This window comes from Petaurus breviceps, unplaced genomic scaffold (genome assembly GCF_028583685.1).
Source record: "Petaurus breviceps papuanus isolate PSGF00001 unplaced genomic scaffold, PetGlider_PUasm1.0 685, whole genome shotgun sequence".
Classification (NCBI taxonomy): domain Eukaryota; kingdom Metazoa; phylum Chordata; class Mammalia; order Diprotodontia; family Petauridae; genus Petaurus; species Petaurus breviceps.
In genome coordinates this window covers 1,821,925-1,842,086 of record NW_027186455.1, presented here as the reverse complement: position 1 = coordinate 1,842,086, position 20,162 = coordinate 1,821,925, and the positions used below count along the sequence as shown (strand labels likewise).

Here is a 20,162-nt window from a genome sequence, read left to right as displayed (position 1 = left end):
CAAGCAGACATTTTTTTTCAAGAATATCTTCCCTTTCCAAACAGAATCAGAACTGTTTAGCTGACATAAAATGACCAGTATAAAAAGAAAAACTATATAATGCTATGGGTTTTTTTTCCCCCAAATTAAAATATCTTAGCACACTGCCTGGCACATAGTAGGTGCTTAATAACTGTTTATTGACTGACTCTTTTGGTTGCCATTATTTTCACCATAGCAAATAGAAAAAAAATCTGAAATCGTTAAGTCTAATAAGAACGGTAAGAAAAAGTCCTCTGAAATGAAGTGTACACCTATCATTGTGCTCTCAAGGATCAAAGTTTCAAAACAGAATGAGAGGATTTTCTTGTTGGGCCATTTGGACTCTGCCCACCACACCTGTAAAAGGGCTATTTGAAGATGAGATAAGTTTAGAAAAGTTCCCCTGAAGACATTATTCAATGTACAATTCACTTTCCAATGGCATTCACCTGTTCTTTATGCTGCTATTAAAACATCAAACTATAAGGTTACAAATATACTGCAACATAGTTATGTTAAATTCAACACAACTCAGAAACCACTAACCTCAGAATCCATTCCTTGCATTTCATTCTTCTCAAGCTGAAACTGCACAAAATCATCAATAACATGGAATAGTTCAGGAGAAACAGCTTTGAAGTACTTGTGGTAGTCATACTTGACAGCTAATGATGCAAAGATAGTATTATTGACAAGAGCAGATCGTAGGTCAGTTAGAACTCCTGGGGAGTGCTGCCGTGGGTCTTCATAAAGGTGCTTGGTTATGAGGTAGTCCAAAATTGCATCTCCCAGGAATTCCAAGCGCTGATAACAATCTGTGAGGGAGAAAAATTTCTTTAAAGCAGTTGCCACAGCAAATTCTTAAAATATTACCTGTTTGGCACTTTTTGTGGCAGCCAAAATCTGGAAATAAAGTGTTTATCTTTTGGAGAATAGCTAAGTATATCAGAACATATGAATAATGGAAAATGCTGTGATACAAGAAGCAATGAATATAAAGAACTGAGAAAGACCTGGGAAGACTTATGAACAGATATGCAGAAAAGTAAGGAAAGCCAGAAAAACAATATCCACAACTACAATAACACAAAGGAAAATACTAAAAAGTGTTGAGTGATTTTAAGAAACAATCTTGGTCCCCCATAGAGAGAAGGGGGTGAAAGTGGTAGGAATTAATATCTAGCTATTATTATGGTGTCAAAATAAAAGGTAAAATGTTATCTTTAAAGTATCTGTCTATGCAAAGAAGGAATCTGTCCTTCTATAAAAAACTTCAAGCAAGCCATGAATTGGTCTTATGTAACTTGCATTTTTTATAAAGGTACTTGTATCAACTCATCGTTTGAATGATCTAGTAGGTAACTCAGAACATCCGATCCAACCTCCTTATTTTACTTTTGAGAAAAGAAGCTGACTGAATCATCATGCAGAAATTTAACTGGACTTGTCATCATGGTTTTTTGGGGGAAAAATTGTTTTTAGCACTAACATATTTCAGAAAGATACATTGAGAGATTATATTCCAAAAGACACTGGGAATTAAAATTCATAGGCTAAAATTCATACTATAAAAAGAGTCATTTATTTCATCATTTATAAAAACCTGAATGATTCCTCACTAAGAAATAGTTACCAGTTTGACATTGTCATATATTTGGGCACTGACTTGACCAAGCAGTCAATTATTGGGTGAATTATTCTAATATTTTTAGTCATATATCATTACTTTGGCATAATCAGTATTACATTATTCAACATGACTTTTGGGAAAAGGAAGGTCATTTTCTAGATATGAACTAACAGCCTTGGATTCTGACACCTACCCATGAACTGGAAAGTAAAGAGTTGTGATTAGAGATATTTGAGACAAAAAGATTTGAGATATACCTATTTTGTCAAAGGATTTTTAAAACTGTCATAATGAACCATCATTTTTACTATCTTAGAAATGATTAAGAGACTTATTCATTAAGAGTCTCTTGAGTTGGGGCAGCTAGGTGGCGCAGTGAATAAAGCACCGGCCCTGAAGTCAGGAGGACCTGGGTTCGGATGTGGCCTCAGACACTTAACACAAAAAATTGCTGTGTGACCTTGGGCAAGTCACTTAACCCCAACTGCCCTCCAAAAAGCAAAAAAAAAAAAGAGTCTCTTCAATTTTCTGGTTCAATAATGAATAAAAAAGAAATATGTGTATAAAACGTCAATATTTTCCATCAGTTTTGATTCTAGTAGCTTTAAGTATAATAATCAAGCATTTATTAAACACTTACCACTAGAGATAAAAATGCATAAAATGAAATATCCCCACTCACAAGGAGCTTATATTCTAACAGGAGAGGCAACAACTTAATTATGTGCCCACTGAATAAATATAAAGAAAATTAACAGAGAGTAGTTAAATATAAGATAGTTTGAGAGAAAGAGCACTAGCTATTGGGAGGAACAGGAAAACCTTCATGAAGATGGTGGTATCTGATCTGAAACTTTAAAAATTCGAGGGACTCTATGAGGCCAAGGTGAGGGCAGGAATGTGGAATAGTAAGAACAAATGCACGGAGCGAGTATGTGGAATGTCATGGTGAGGAACAGACAGAAGTTCAGTTTAGCTGGATCAGTGTGGTGGGGGGAGTGATGTCCGATGAGGCTGGAAATTGCTCAGGATCAGACTGTAAAGGGCTTTAAAAGCTTAGAGATCACAAGGGGCTGTGTTAGTAGAAGATAACAAGAGATCTTGTAGAGGTAGCAACAGCAAAATCTGTCAACTGACTGCATACACAGGGTGAGGAAAAGTGGAGGATAATGCCATGGTTATGAAGCTGGGAAACTAAAAGAACTGAAGTGACTTCAACACAAACAGAGACGTGGGTTTTGGAGAAAATATAATAAGTTAGGCTTGAACATGATAAGTTTGAGGTGCAATTTGAAATTTTTAATAGACAATTGCTACTGTAAGACTGAAACTCAGGAAAGAGACTGGTGCTGGTTCTAAGGATGGGAATCACCTGCAAACCAATGAGAGCTGATGAGATCACCTAGAAGAAGTGTAAAGAGAAGAAAAGAGACCAAGAAAAGCATCAGATTCCACAACTGAGAAATAAGTGATAACTTTGGAGGGAGCAGTTTCATTTTAGTGTTGAGGTTGGAAGACATATCCTAAAGGGTTGAGGGGAGAAGAGGAAGTAGAAGCATTAACAACTTTTTTTAGAACTCACTGAAATAATTTAAATAATTTTTCATTTAAGTTCAATAAAAATTTCAGCTTCACTTTTGGATTCTCTGCTTATAATCACCAAATACCATCAATATGAAGCCAGGCCTCTAAGCTCCAAATGTTTCATGCACAATTCACCCTTACGGTGATTTTTAAAATTTCCCTGCTGTGTGGGCAAGACAATTGAAATAGTCTAAGGACAGTCTCTATCTCTGTATGTTGATTCAAGAACCATTGAGACCATCAATCAAAAAGCATTTATTAAGCAACAAATCTGTACCAGTCACTGAGGAGACAAAGACAAAAAATGAAATAGACCTGGTCCTCAAGAAAATTATATTCTTTAGAGGAAAAGATATAACACATGGGCATGGACAGGGACATGTCACACTAGATAGAGCACTAGGCCTGACATCGGGAAGACTTGAGTTCAATTCCAGCCTCAGACACTTACTAGCTGTGTCACCCTGGGCAACTCATTTAACTTCTGTTTGCCGCAGTTTCCTTATTTGTAAAACAAGGATAAACAACAGTACCTACCTCCCAGTGTTATTGTTAGGGTCAAATGAAATAACATTTGTAAAGCAGTTTTAGCATAGATCCTGGAACATTGAGAGGCACTATATTTAACTATTATTATAAAAAGTAAACACAAAGTAAGTAGAAAGTGAGGGGTGGGGGTGGAGAATGGGACTAGCTGGTTAGAAGATTAAAATGCCCTCGTGTAAAATGTAGCACTTCAGATGGGCTTTAAAGCAATTTCAGTTCTTTCTTTTTTTTTTTTTTCCTCAAGATCAGACAGAACAAAAGGGTACAAAGCCTCATCCAAAGTACAGGAACCAACTTATAGACAAAGTCATCTTGAGTAGGCATTCCTGGGAAGCACAGGACTTCTTGGTCACATGACCAACAAGATGGAGGATTAGACATTTTCTCTTGATCTTCAATACCTCTCAAACATCTTTAGAACAGGAATTATGCACAAGACACAAAGCACTTTCAACTATCTACATGGTTGGAGACTGTGAAATGCAAGCATGGGAAGAGGCTAAGAAAGCTTTGAGGTCCGGCTCCAGGACTATAGTACTACTTACCCCAGGGGAAGGAGCTGGAAAGTGAATGATAACTATACGAGGGGAAAAGACTAAAATTATCAAAAATCTCTGGTGGAAGAAAATTTAGCTAAAAAAACTTGAGCAGATGCAGAGAAAGCAACAGGAAAGAATTAATAACAGAAAGAAATAAAGCCACTAGGATCAACTAAAAGAGTTCAGACAGCAATGAATAAATCCTGCAAGAAAAGGGAAAATGAATCAGCAACTGGAGAGGCAGAAGACCTGGTGGATTGCAAAAAGAACACAGAACCACCACAGGGTGATCTTGAATAGTTTAGGAAAAAAATAAGAACTGTGAAAATAGAAAGTAGAAAATAAAATTGTGAAAATAGAATTTGTGAAGCAGAAATAATCAGCAGAATAGAAAAACTTGAATCCATCATGGCAAGGCTCACCAAGGAAACAAATGAGAGAACAACTAATTGGAAATACAAAAACACAAAAATGAAGCATAAAATGGAAGAGGAGCAAATAATATTAACATTAAAAGAAAATATGATCTCTATACAAGCAAAATAGGCTGATCTCAAAGACAGGATGTATACAAACAACTTAAGGATTATAGAGCTCCCAGAAAAACACACATCAAAAAATTTCAAATCATAAGGCAATATATAATACAAGAAAGCTGAACATAACTCCTGATCACAGAAAACAAAGATCAAAATCAGACTGCCTCCAGAAAAAAAAATCCTTTTTTGAAAATTTCAAGATACATTGTAGTTAAATTATTTGCTTCTCAAAAAATGAGACAAAAGAAATATAAGGTTAACAGAAACCGAGAATAATGACAGAAAAACCATTAAGATATTTTTTTTTCTAAATGCACACGACAAAACTGAAAGTAAAATACAAACAGAAATGATGGTGGAAAAGTATGACCTAAACTTCACAATACCCTGCCTACAGATGAATCCATGCAGAAGACACATAAACAGAGGAAAGGGAGAAAGATGATAGAGGGAAATATGTGAAGTAGTCCAAACAAATCAAAGGCTAACACTGAAGGGAAAATAACTATTGTAGTCTCTCGGGAAAAAGAGAGCCTACAGGAGAATGGGCAAACGTGCAAAGGGAAAGATTGCAAAAGAGAGAAAGAAATGGGGAGATCTTGTTTTAGTGGTAGGAGGGGCACTGATGAATGGTCCTATGAGAGAAGAGAAATATCTATAAAGGGAGATGGAGACCTTACAATGGGTATGGTCTGCAGTGATTTAATGTCTCAAGAGAACATTCCACTGTCTCAAGAGAAGAGGAATCTGAGCTCCTAGGAGCAACTGACACAGAAGAGTGGAAGGACATGGACCCAGAGAGCATATTTTAAGGCAAATGGAGGAAAAAAATTACCAAGGGAAGGAAGCAAAGTTCAATAATGAACTGCACAATCAGGGACATAGAAAAATTCTTAGGATGGGACAATATTCTCTCTATCTCTTGCAGGAATTGGTATTTTTAAGAAGAGAACAAAACAAAATGGAAAGAATCAGGGATCATAATATATATGGCAATAACATAGAAGCTGTTTAGAAGAAGGAAACTAAAAACAGGTACCACAGAGGCTTCAATTCAGTGAGGAATACAGACACTAAAGAAGGACAAAATAAATATAAAGGTCATGAATCAAAGAAGAAAAGTCTAGAGTAGATAGGAAGGGAAAATACATAACAAAGAGAATGAAGGAAATAAATGATTTTTTAGAAAAAGGCATAAAAATTTTAAAATTAATAAACTAGTTGAAAGGGAGGAGAGGAAGGGAGATTCTACAAGACTACTTAACTCAGAGGAAAAGAGGAAAGAAATAACTAGAAAAAAGCAAGGGAGAAAACAGAAATTAATAAGTTAAACAAAACTAGGGGGAAAAGGTAACAAATAGGAAGGCAGGATAGACTTAAGGAAAGCCACAAGAATAGGGTTACCTTAAAATAGATGAAGCTAAAATAACATATTATTGTGTTTATAGAGGGAAAGGGAAGCTTAGGTAGGGTAGACAGAGACAGTTATGATTCTGTTCTAAGTAGATTAATATATAATTTATACAGTCTATAAAAATTATCTATAATGCTTGAGCTGCCAAACTACCAAATTCATCAACACTTTGGTATTCATCACTGGGAAAAGGTTAAAAAAGCAGCATTTTCTGCCACAAAGGTAAAAAAAAAAAAAGCAGATATCAATCTATTAGGGCAATGGTTGAATAAACTGTAGAATATGAATATAATGGGATATTACTATACAGTAAGAAATTACAAATATGAGGAAATAAGAGAAACATGGGAAAATTGTATCAACTCATACAGATCAAAATAAATAGAACCAAAAGAACAATATATACAATGCCTATAATACAAAAATGAAAATCAATAAAAAAAAAAGCCAACCCTGAGCAACTAAAAAAAGCAATCAAAGTGCTAGAGAACAGATAAATAAAATGTATCTCCCACCCTCTCTGCTCAGAGGTGAGTGATTACTAAACTAGAACATATAAATTGACAGACACAATGTCATGGGTGTTTTTGCTTAGCTATTTTTCTTTGTTATAAGGGAGGCTCAAATTTGGAGCAGAGAGGTAAAAAGGAGGTATGTCCAAACATGACTATATATGCTAAAAAGAAAGAAGCTAATGAATGTAAGTATTGAGAATGCCAGCATAGGAAAGGATAAATGTTTTCATGTTTTCCAAAGAGCCTGGCTCTCACACAAAGTAAACATTTGGTATGATCATAAAGGTATAACTCTCTATAAATCCAAAAGGTAATCAATACAAAGTTTCATTTAGAAAGGAATAAAACTGTATTTTAGGAGACCTTACCAGTGATGGTATTGTAGTGGTAGGAGGCATGAGTAAATGCCTGTAGAAGGTAAGCTTTATTCTTGAAATTGTAGTTAATTTTCTTTTCAAAATTTTCAAAGCCTGATATAAGGTGGTTCAGTGTTTTTTCAGCATCTGGATGGTCAAACATGCACCTCGGTGGAATCTTCAAACAGCCATATTCTAAGTCTTTATATAAAGAAGACTGTAAATTGGCTACAGAGATAGAAGCATAGTTCACCGAAAGATTCTTTTGTTGACTGTTGAAATTATCCTTGCTGGAGTACAACGTGTTCTCCCAATCACTCCTTTTAATTACTGGGAGTACCTTCAGCCCCAAAGAACAGAGGAAAAGTTGAGCAGCTCTCTCACCACAGCTGGTTAAATAGCAGCCCAGTAGAGCTTCCACACAGTCTGCAATGCTTTTATCAGCAATACATTGCTCTGTATGCAAGTCATAAGAAATTGACTGTTTCCCTGTGTCAATGCCACAATTTTCTTCTGATGGATTCCAGAACCCTACTACAAAATCATCCTCTTCAACAGCTTTGCTCGGATCCAAATAGCACATTGCATCCCAAGAGCTATAATCAAAATCATCAATATCAGATGAAAATGGTATATTACCTAGGGATGATTTTTTGGGCATTTTCCACTCATAATTTGAATCATTGGTTGAAAATGGAGAAAGGGAAATTTTCTTCACAAAAGCCCCTGATCCCATTAACATGTTATCTATAAACTTAATATGTTCCTGATCATACTCCAAGAAGTCATCTTCATAATCCACTTCCTCCTTTGGAACCCTCCACATCAGGTCTTCATCTTCTTCCTCATCATAATCTTCATCCAGTTTACCATTTGCCAACATGTTGTCTTTTGTCTGAAAGGACAAAAACAGGGTGAAGTGAAGTAGAAGTATAACTGCCACTTTAAGAAGCAATCTGATATTCAATAAAAGCAAGGGGTTATGGATAATTTCAAATGACAACTTCAAATACTAAAAGTCAACTTAAAAATCAGCCATTTGTTTTCAATTAACATAAAATAAGTTACTTAATCACATAAACAAAGACATGTTCATTTTACTGTTTATTTTTGAAGTTACACAGTGACCTTTATCCACTAAGAACTAAGATTTTGTACAAGAGCATATATTTTAATGTTCATTATGCAAAGTTTAATCTGAGCTTTCTAACTTCTAAAGGATAAATTAAAAAGAATACTTTCACACATGGATGTTCACATACCTTATATAAAAAATCTCCAATATTCTTTAAAATATACTAATGGAATTAAAACAAGGGATTTTCCAGTTACTAAAGTTAAAATTTTTGATGTAACTAAATGGTTTGATCTCCATATATATATATATATATAAAGAGAAAAGATGACTGAAGTTTTCATGAAAAATGTAGAGCCAGTTTCTGGCAATATTTATGCATATGGATAAAAAACACACATTAGAGCAAAATTCTCTTCCTTAAAAAGGAAAAATATGGTATTCACTCCACTTTCACACAGTAGGCACTAAATAAATCTTTATTATATTGTATCTGTATCTTTAAAAATGCTACAATTATTATTAGGATACTATCATTTATTATTATACCTAGTAAAATTTGTGAGAAATTTAGACTGACAAAGGGCATAAATCTACTTTTTCAGGAAACCTATGCTAATTCCAATTTCTTTGGCAAAAGTTTATTTGGGAAATGCTAAGATTCAATAGCGACATACCTTTCCTGAAATGCTAGAAACATGCCAAACAACAGTACCCTTTTCCAATTTATCTTAAAATTGTATTTTAAAAGTGAAAACCTTTAAAATGATTTTGAGTTGTTGCTTTTTTTACTTTTGTTTTCAAGAATTTCAGAAATTTACAAATATTTTATTAGATTGTTGAGGAATTCTACTACATTTCTTGGAAAAAATGGTTAACGCACAACTCAAATATTTGCAACCACATATATTTAAATTTCAATTATTACTATACGTTCATAAAGTGTAGATCAGGGAATGGTATCAAATTATGGATATAATGACAACTTTCTCAGAACTGTAAGACCACTTCTAATTTGAATAAAAACAAATGTACTAGAGCAGCCCTCACCCTTACCACAAAGTTACGAACAATGGAAACTAGCTTCTATTATAATAGAAAAACTAAATTAAATACTTCATGTTGAAAACTGTTGTTTTTCAAGTTACAATTCCTATATGAAATATAAGGCTAGAAATATACCTGATGAATAGGCCAGTCTTTGGCTCTCATAATAAAGAGTGTTGAATGACCAAACTAGCAAACAAAACAATTAATTATGATAATTTTAACTAAAAACAAGTTGCATAACAATTTTAAAGTTTTCAATATAAGCATTTATACCTTGGAAATGGGCAAACTCTACACATTAGGGATTTATTTATTGTACTGTTGATTATTCCTAGACTTGAGAAAGTGACAGAGAAAATATTAATATGCAGATTAAACCTAAAAGTGTATCATAGCTTTTAGGAGACCTGGCTGTTAAAACATTTACCAGCACACCTCTGGTTCCAGTTGAACTAATGTCTTTTTTTTCTTATGTATATATATTTCACGTGTATATCAAATATTTCCCAGCAGATCTTTGAGGGCAAGGGCAGTACCTTAATCCAAAAGGGAAAAAAGTAGTGCTCTGCAAACAGTAGGTGGTCAATATAGGTTTGTCATTTAATTCAATTCAACAAACCTTTAATAAGTACATAGTGTATTCAGAGCACTGTGCTAGGCTGCGAAAGTTTTCCTCTGATTTGAATAAGCATGGTCCCTGTTGTCATGTAATATATGTAACTCATTATATACATCATAATCTGGTGAAAAAGATACAATTTTTAAAAAAGTTTTCATACCTTTTCAATGAAAGCTTAAATACTATGTAGATATGCAACTCAGATAGCCTGCCTAAATCACTCCAATGTTCTTTTAAAATGCTTATTTCATAGCATTAAAATAGGAATTGTACACTAGTTTCTTCAAATAAATAGACTTCTTGCATTATTTCAAGCACAACAACAAGTGGATGTTGAAGTGTCATTGATTAAAATCAAGCATGAAGAACAGTGAGATGCTGTGGAATTTCATTCTATTAGCCAAAAGGCCAAATGAAGGAGGGTTGTGGGGTGAAAAGTAAGGAAAACCACACAACATGGGAGAAATTTAGTTAAACCCAAGATGGCACCTCATACTGCATTGTTCAAAATATAAAATTAAAAGTTATTTAATATTGAAGTTACCCCCACACCACACTAATGTAGTAACTTTTTTCAATATAGATCTCTACAAAGCAGAATAACTTGTCTGTGTTTTTATTAGGAAGCTAACATTTTGCTAAAGATTACCCAACTAATGCCATCTTTTCCTCTAACATTCTTCCAAATTCTAATTAAATTTTAAGTGCAATTTTTGAATTTCATGTCTCCATGAAAATGAATTTAAATTTTCCCTCCATTATTTTCCTTATGTAGCTATATTTGATCTGCCTTCTAGGTAACTGAATTTTTTAATTTTTTGCTTGTATACCATGACCTACAACTGTTCAGCACAATATAAAAATGCTTTAGTAACAAGTAGCTGAATACCATATTAAATCTCTGTTCCTCCAAGTAAAAAGAAAATTAAATATTTTGATAAATTTATTTCAGTTTATTTTATTGATTTGGACCTGTGATTTCATTGGTATAAGAAACTCCCAACTATTGTGAAAATCAAAAATCTTACAAGGAGCTTCCGGGCCCACAGGAAGTCTAAGTGACTACCCAAGTTCACATGGCCAATATGTGTCAAATGCCTAGACCTGAATCAGTTTTTGTTATGTCTGAGGACAACTCTTTATACACTCACCACACTTTTCAAAAAAGCAATTATGCCATTTGGAAACATTTAATATGTATAGGTAGACTATAAATAGTCATTCGTGGAATGCATATTAATAGGCATGGTTGTCTACGAAATTATAACAGGAACTTCTGGAGCAAAATGAAAAATCAATCAGTAAAAATAATTAGCTATATACATATAATATTTTGTTAGCAATGCAAAATAAATCTCTGAGGGAGGAAATTACCCTAATGACAAATTTTGAAAATTCAGCAAGCTCTTTTAATCAACATTTAGTGTTATAAACTACAGTAACCCTGCTAGGTGCCCTCTGGTGGCCTTGAAGTTAAGACTAAACATTACAGATACATTTCTCACTAAGACTAAAATTTTATTTTCTAAGGAATCCATAACCTCCTTATAGTGAATTTTTGCTTGTTTGTTTTTTATTAAAGTTCACAAGATGAAGAAATGAACTATAAAAAAAAAAGACTGGGGAAAAATGTAATATATTTATCAGAACAATGGAGGAGAGAAAAATATTAAGGAACATTAAAGACAATAAGATGTGATGGATATTAGATTTTTAATTTTTATACAACAAAAAAATCAAAAGGAAAACAAGTAATTCAAGAAAACAAACATGAACAGTAAAGAAATATAGAAAGACCCTTATGAAATAAAGCAAAATGGAAAAAAAAAATGAATCACATTAAGAGAATGCCTACCATGACCACCTAAGAGAAAAAATAGACAGAAGTAAGGAGACTTAAGCAGGAATGATTAAAAAGTTATGTATGACCCTTTAAGCAATGAAATTCATTAACTGGCTATACTGATGTTTTAATATCAAGTTTATCATAACCATTTAATTTTTAAAACTTCACAAGATGAAAACCATTTTTTTCTAGCTAAAATATAAACTGGAAAACTAAGTTTTTAGTGGAGATTAGCAATTTCTGAATTCTGCTGGCAAAAAGTATCCTGCTAAAAATAATATTTATTTCACAGACAGTACAGGAACTCATGGTTAAAAATCACAAGCTATTTTTCACTGTTTTTAGCAGTTAAGATTGTATGTTAAATGAAATAACCAGTTTGAGAAAGTAAAAAGGTTTTTTTTCCCCATTTCTTTTTAAAAAGCCATTTGTCATTGAAAAAGGGTCCTCTGAAAGAGAATCATGAACCAAAAAAAAAGGGAAAGTTCCTGGCTTCAGTGAAAAAAATTAGTTTTAAGTAGCAAGTAATAGACTGAAAATTACTGCAGTTCTACCAGCAAAAGCAAAAAGCATAGAAATAACTGAATAATAAAAGAGCATGCATAAGGTCTCCAATGAAACTCATTTCTATTGGACTCCTAAAAACTAGTTCTAGTGTTGCCTCAGTGTTATCACTGGACTGGATTCAAATGGTTATTTTTATTTAAAATGTGGCTAAGAACTCAGTTCTCAGAAAATTTTGAAAACATTTATGGACATTTTGTCCACAGGGATTAGTCAATTAGTCAATCAAGTTTTATTTACATTTTTTAAGAAAGAGTTTTATTCACAAGAATAGGCCCTAAATCTTACTTCATATATTACTGGTATACAAGAAAATGTTAGTAACAAAGAGAAATACATCGCAAGCTATATAAAAATCAAATTATAATTAATTTATACAACAAAGAGGTTAATAAAAACTTACCATTTCATCTTTCTCCCATTTATCTGTGTTACTTTTGTCTTGATTTACTACGTAACCAGGAGGAAGCCAATTTACAGGGGGATCAAAAATTGACACTACCATGCGACTGGGCAGACCTTTCTTTTTTCCAAGGCGATAGAGATTACAGTTGCTGACCTTCAACAGAAATGTTCATAAAACATACTCAGAAAAGTACAATGGACCTCAAATAAGGCAAAACTTTTATGCTTTTTTTCTTCAAATTTTACTTTTTTTCCAAATTCAGGTCAAGAATTGCCTATAATAAACATCATACTTTCTTTTCTCCCATATTAACTTCTTCCATCAACCTATTCCCACCCCCCAATAACTTTTATTTATGCATTTTAAAAAATGAAATCATCTCCCAATATGTATCCTCTTCTCATTCTCCACTGTAACGAAATTATAAGCAAAATCCAACCAATAAAGCATTCTGGTTTGACAGTATATACATCATTTCATATTGTTAGGATCCTGCCTTTCTAAGAAGAGGAGGGAGGAATATTTCCTGTTCTTTTCTTGGAAACAAAGATCAGTCAAATGCAACTAATCTGAGGTAGTCTTTTTGTTATTCATTAATACAGTAGTCATTTTACATATTTTATTTGGAATTTAATCTTCCTTTTGCATCGGTTCACATTTTTCCCATATTTCTCTGAATTCTTCATATTCATCATTTTTTTGTACTATAATAATATTTCACAAAATTTCTATACTTCAAATTAGTTTTCCATTTCCCAATAAATAACACTCAGTTGCAGTATTTTCCTACTACAAAGAGCCTTGTTATGCAAATTTTGTTACATTACTGGTCTTTCACTTTTCTAACTTACTTTCTAGAGGCAGATTGCTAGGGCTGGGGAAGGGAATTGGTGGGACAAAAATACAAACAGTTTAGTAATTTTTCTTCCATAATTCCAAATTGTTTTTTCAAAATAGTTGGTAACAACTTCATTAACAATGTGCCTGTTTATGCCCACTAAAATTTACTCTTGCTATCTTTTATCATCTTTGTACCTTAGAAGCTGAGAACATTAGAACTGTTTTAACTTTCTACTACTAGGAGCAGTAATTTATAAAATTCTTTCATGTGGTTGTTGTTAGTTATCAAACTTTTGAGGAACTTTTTTTGTTCATATCCCATGCTGGGTTTTATTCAGATGTATTTGAAGCAAAGATCTTTTCCCCCTAAATAAGTTTCATTCCTTATCAGATTTTATTTATGCAAATGCTTTAAAATTTTACATATCTTAAACTATTTTGTCTTTTATGATCTCACCCCAGCTCTTTGCTGGTTAAGCAATTTCCTCTTACGGTAAATTGGAATAGTATGATTAAGAGTGACTAAAACGTTCATTTGACCCAGAGATTCCACTATTAGGCATATACCCCAAGGAGGCAGATGACAAAAAGAAAGCCCTACATACACCAAAATATTTATAGTAGCATTTTGTGTGTGTGTGTGTGTGGTAGCAAAGAACTAGAAACAAATGGATACCCATCCACTGGGGAATGGATAAACAAACTATGGTACATAAAAAATAATAAAATATTACTGTGCTATAAGAAATAATAAATACTGAAAAGTATGTAATGACATACGAACAGATGCAAAATGAAGTCAGTAAAACACATACACTGACTATAATATAAATGTAAATAATAACAAAACAATCAACTAAATTCCATTAAAATAACTAAAGTTTGGCCCCAAAGAAGGCATATGATAACACATCTCCCCCAAAGTATTTGCCGAGATGGGAAACAAAGAGTACAGAACATTTTGTATGTTAATAGTTTGATATGCTAATGTGATTAGTTTCACTAAACTTCTTCCTTCCTCCATTTTTTCTAAAATTCTCTATTAAATGGGATAATCTTTGAGTGAAAATTGGGGGGAAAGGTACATTGGCAAATAGAGGTGACATAAAAAAGATATCAATCAATATTTTTTGTAATTCTTTCCTTAGTCATAAACTTTTAAGGTATTTGGGTTACCTCCTTCCATTCTTGTCTTTTAAAAATATATGGAATCACCCTTCTATAACTTAGGCTTTGTACATGTTTGTAACTTATGGTAGTTTTATGGAATATGCTGGTCTACACTTGTTTTCTGCCAACACACTTTCAAGTTCTCCCATACATTCTTGTCAAATAGGAATTCCCCAGTAGCTTGTCTTCTTTGATTTATGAAAAACTGGACTGTGTTCTATTACTTGAGAGTTTTGCCGCTTGAGGTCCACAGATCTATTTTTCTACTGTTTAACTGGTACCAGATAGACCTCATTATTATAATATGGTTTATTAATATATAATATAGCTTAAAATCAAATAATGCTATACTCTTCATTTCTTCTTTCATTATTTCTCTTGAGTGTCTAAACGTTTTCTTCCTCCAAATGGATTTTTAAATGTTAAGTTCTATAAGTAACTCCTTGATGATTTAATTCAGATAGCAGTAAATCTGTAAATTAATTTAGTTAGCATTGTAATATTATATAGGTTCAACCCAACAATGAATAGTGACTATATCTCTAATTCTTTTTCTATAAAAAATATTCTATAGTTATATTTATCTAAGTCCCAAGTGTGCCTTGGTAGATTAATTTCCAGATATTTTATGTATTTTGTGGTCACTTAGAATGCAATTTCTCTTTGTTTCCTTCTATTTTTCATTAGTACTGTACAGATAATTTAATACATTTAAAATAGAACTTCCTTCACTACAAGTTTTCATTGATGTCTCATTGTGGCAAAGAAGTGTTCCTTAGGAACTATTTCAGGGGAACACAAATCTCCTACCAGGCTAAAATAGCTTCAAAGTATAGCCCAGAAAAAAAAAAAAACTATGTCTGTTGTACAAGGACCAGGTTAGTGAAGTCAGAGAAACTCTTCATCTGAATGACCATAAAATGACAAGTTTTTCCAGCTACAACACTCTCAAAAACTAGCTACTTATTACAGAGGTGCTGTAATCTATTGACAGAAGTACTCTACTTTTATGAAACTAGAGATCCTTGAAATACTGAAGTAAGATATTTTTACCTGTAATTTAGTCTTGTGTTATCCCTTAAAGTAATAGCAAAACATTAACAAATCTTCTAGTGATTTTCAATGTTCACTAAAGCACACAAGTTGAATAAAAAATGGAAAATATTACAATACATAACTAACATTATATGAACTTTAACATGTTAGTATACAAATACTAAACTGAAAAGTAACTATTTTTCTACTAAGAACATAGACCATGGAAAAATAAACAACATGCTTATTCAGACACTAGATTTTAAAAGTAAACTTTCCACACACAACTTAATGACTTAAGTAGCAAAACTGCTTTTGATGATCAGATTAGCAATTACTTAAAACAAATTCATATTAGAAGTCAGTCATGTCATAATATACCCAATTATATGTACAATGGAATATCACAAAATTCTTTGTGTAGAATGAAATTTGGTCTTCAACAGTTTAAAACCTAAGTTTCTTTGAAATTCAACCACAGATATGATGCTAATTGTAATATAGCTCACATCACACAAGGCAGGTAGACTTAAATGGTCCCAACATTTAGATCAATGAGATCATGAATCCATTTAAATATCTGTGCAATTTTGAGCACAGCTCAAATATTACTCTTTAGTTTTACAAAGTACATCAAAAGACTATCTTTCAATTCCATAAAGAGAAAAAAGTAATATGGAAGAAAACCATCTTATTTATATTCATATGATAATTTTAACCCTCCCTATTTTTCTCTTTTTTCTTACTATCTCTAATTTCTCTCTCTGTTTGTTGATATATTTACCTAGAAATTTGTATCCAGAATAGAAGAACTTATTATCTGCCAGAAAATTGATGATTTCCTTGAAATATTACTCAAAGAATGCCTTGAGTTTAGCTCACAACATTCTACCTGCCTGGAACATTCTTTTTCCTTTCCTGCCAAATCCTACCAACTCTTTAAGACTTATATCCTTTCTAAAGTCTTTCCTGATCACTCCTGAAGTTCTCTTTCCCTCCACTGAATTATAATAGTGATTATCTATATAATTCACTTAATAATTAGGCACATAATGCTTTATGACATTTCTTATTTTTCAATTTAGTACTGCTGCTTAAACATTTTACTGAAATTTAATTTCTCCCCTGTTCATCATCTCCTTAATTAGACTGCACACTCCCTAGGACAAGGAAAGCTGTGCTTTATTTTCTTATTCAAACTCTACCTCCCTATCTTCCCCCTCCTCCCCAGGCCTAGAATAGAGCTTTGTGCATATCTAGTTGACATTCAAAAAGCATCTTTGATGCTTCATTTGAATTCAAGCAGTAAGCAAAGCGGTGTACCTAAGAAAATCAGAAGAAATTCAAAGAAACTTCAAAATGTCATTGCTAAAAGAGAAGCTTCATGTCAAGAGTTGTGCTATTACTGCTTAGATCTTTGCTGGCCACTGCAGACAGGAAGGAAACGAATACTGGAGCAAAGTGATCTCAAGTAGATGCTGCCAAGTGCACATAACAGTCAAATGATATTTCCAAAAATTCTATTACATTTGACAACACTGATTCAAACTGATACTATGTGAAAAGTGGAGTCTGATAATTATTTCTGAGGAAGTTTTGAAAGTTTAAGGTATGTCACTGCTTACCTTTTTACTTCTCATGTAAGAAAGGCGGCCCTCATGAGCATCAGGGTAAGTGCAAAACAGGTATGTGGTGATTGCATGCTTTAAAAAGGAGTCGCCAAGCATTTCAAGTCGCTCCAAGTTAAATCCATCACTAGCATTAGAAAGGGTCAGAGCCTGAAGAATGAGTCCAGGATTTGGGCCAAGGGTTTTCGAGGAGTACCCACTGGAAGGGCTCTGTTCAGAATCAATTCTCCCTTTTGAAGTAATAGAAGTTTCTGAAGTACTGGTGGTCACTGTCACTGCCTTTGTGGGGCATCCATCTGAGGTAGATTTGTTAGCATTTCCATCAAGGTATTTATTACTCAGCAGAGTACATTCATTGTTGGGTTTGGGCTGGTTCTCACTATTGTATAAATTCTGAATGGGATATGAGGTAGTTGGTTGTACAGGTATTTCCTGCCTGTAGTAATTTAGCTGATTTCCTTGGCAAAAGTCTCTATTGACTAAATCATAACTGCCATTGGCAAGATTTTTATTGTATGAAATACCATTAATTGCTGTGAGTTCTGTGGAAACTTCAATTTGGATCTTACTGGGTGACTCATTAAATAATGATCTGCAGGTCACAGACATCTGGTCATGATTTTCTAGAGAGGAGGTTCTATTAGTGCCTTGATGTGCAGCATTTTCAGGGACTACAATTGTGCTGTGCTTACAGTAATTTTCATTTTCAGCTAAAGAGGAGTTAGGAATTGAGATGAAAGATTTACTGTCAATAGATTTTTTCCATCCAAAGTCCAAGTTAGGATATCTGTAAAGACAATATGATTATTGAAAGGCTATTATTCCAAAATATTAAGCACAAAACATAGTAGCTGAAATATGCAACATAAACCTGTACATTTTCTCTTGGCTCAAAAGAGAAACCTTCTTAACCAGACAGACCTCATTATAAGACAACTTACTAAAATCTACTGTATAACTTACTGTACTCTATAACTTATAAAGGACTGAATCTAGTGCAAATGGAGATGCTAAAGTACAGGAGAAAGAATACTCAGTGGTCTTGAAGTCAGGAGGGCTGAACCTGAATCAAGGATCTGACATTTATTAGTTATGTGGACTTCAGCCAAACTCCCTAAGTTTTACATTGCTATGAATGAAGTTAACTTTATGAATCTTAACACACTATATAAATAAATGTGAGCTTTTATTACTTTGATATTTGCACTAAAAAAAATTTCAGGTCCCTCTCATTATTTTGGTTCATCTTTATGCACTGAAAAACAAATACATAGGGCCTTCCCTAGATTGCAACTAAAGTAAAGAGGGCAGAGAGGGGCAAAAGAATGTAAGAGGAAAGAACTAAAGATTATGGTATGGATTTTTTATAAATGAAAGAAATCTTTGGAATGTCTAGAAATTAATAGCCAGGCTTTCATCTCAGAATCTCCTATCACAATCTTTCCATCAATGATCAAGAGTTAATCTTCTTAGGAAATCTATCTTCCTTTACATAATGGAAAAAAAAAAGATTTTTACAAGAATGAATCTATGTCACATAATGAATCATACTTGTTTTTATTTTTTTTTCAGAATAACTTATTAAAGGTATAAAAATAGAATTTACCTGAAATCAGCAGGGAGTGATTTGACCCCTACACCAGCATCAATGGCTGTTTGGGCTCTTAGTTCCTCTGCTGTCAAAAGGCAGTGCAGGCGATAAAGTATGCTAGGGAGACAAACTGCTTTTCTCCATAATGATGCAGGAATTGGATGAATTGCACAGAGCTCAGGAACCAATATCTTTGAGCAGGGGGAAAAGGATTAATCAGGTTATCTCTAATGATCTTAAAAATTAGTCATTTTGATAATAAAAAATTTTATCTAGTTATATCATACTGATGTAAAAACAATACCTGTTTATTTTGCAGACTTTCCCATTTGGCTTTCCTTTTTTCAGCACTACTTAGAGGAAGGGCTTTCCCCTTCTGATTTAAATGGCGAGGAGTCAATAGATTAAGTCTAAAATTAAAAGATAAGACTTCCTTTACTATACCAGATAGTTAAAAGCAACACAAATTTTAGGCAAAAATAAATAAACATATATGTCATTACCTCTAAAAATAAAGTCATTAGTGTAAAGTGACTTTCATCCATAGGTTTGGAGCTGGAAGAGACCTAAGAAACCACTAGTCCAACTCCCTCATTTTACACAGTACAGTAGGTGAGAGCCCAGTTCCTCTACAACAAGTGCTCTCTGCTGCCTTCCCTCATTTCAGTGACTTCTTACCTTGAAGATGTATGGTCCACATCCAGCAGTGGCTGGTTTAGATTGGTCAGGTCAAGATTGTACTTTGTTTTATAATATTCTGCAAAAGTTTCATATTCAGGGGATGGGAATTTACTGAGTGGTGTAAGATCAGTATATACATCAGCAACATAAAATCGATGAGGCTGATCAAAATTCCGATACCTAAACAAAACAGGTGGGCAGTTGGGGTAAGACTGATTACCTTTAAGTCTAGATTATCACAAGTAATAGAAAATTAATTTATACATTTATTAGTATAAGGTAACAACTCTAAGGATGAAAAATTAGATGACATTTAAGAAAATTATAAATTTCTGATAATATATCTTAGATGGTTCATTTCAAATAGACCCTAAAAACAAGATCTACATCCAACTTATAAAAAAATTAGGAACCAAGGAAGCTAGTTGGTATAGTAACTAGAGGCCCTGAGTTCAAATCTGGCCTCAGACACTTATTAGTTGTGTGACCCTGGGCAAGTCACTTAACCCCAAA

At 33.3% G+C, this 20,162-nt stretch overlaps 1 protein-coding gene across 8 annotated transcripts in view; it reads right to left on the bottom strand.

The window, feature by feature from the left end:
• Nucleotides 1-20,162, bottom strand: part of DICER1 (dicer 1, ribonuclease III) — a 104,259-nt gene that overhangs the window by 14,210 nt on the left and 69,887 nt on the right. For 7 of the 8 annotated variants that reach the window (XM_069104258.1, XM_069104261.1, XM_069104257.1 and 4 more), the window contains 7 exons: nt 19,647-19,829; nt 19,273-19,378; nt 18,984-19,159; nt 17,375-18,164; nt 12,702-12,857; nt 7,157-8,039; nt 568-836 (listed from right to left, as the gene is read on the bottom strand). In XM_069104258.1, the coding sequence (XP_068960359.1) occupies nt 568-836; nt 7,157-8,039; nt 12,702-12,857; nt 17,375-18,164; nt 18,984-19,159; nt 19,273-19,378; nt 19,647-19,829 (2,563 nt within the window). Of the gene's footprint in view, nt 1-567; nt 837-7,156; nt 8,040-12,701; nt 12,858-17,374; nt 18,165-18,983; nt 19,160-19,272; nt 19,379-19,646; nt 19,830-20,162 lie in introns of those variants that run through there. The other variant, XM_069104263.1, reaches the window with a different exon arrangement.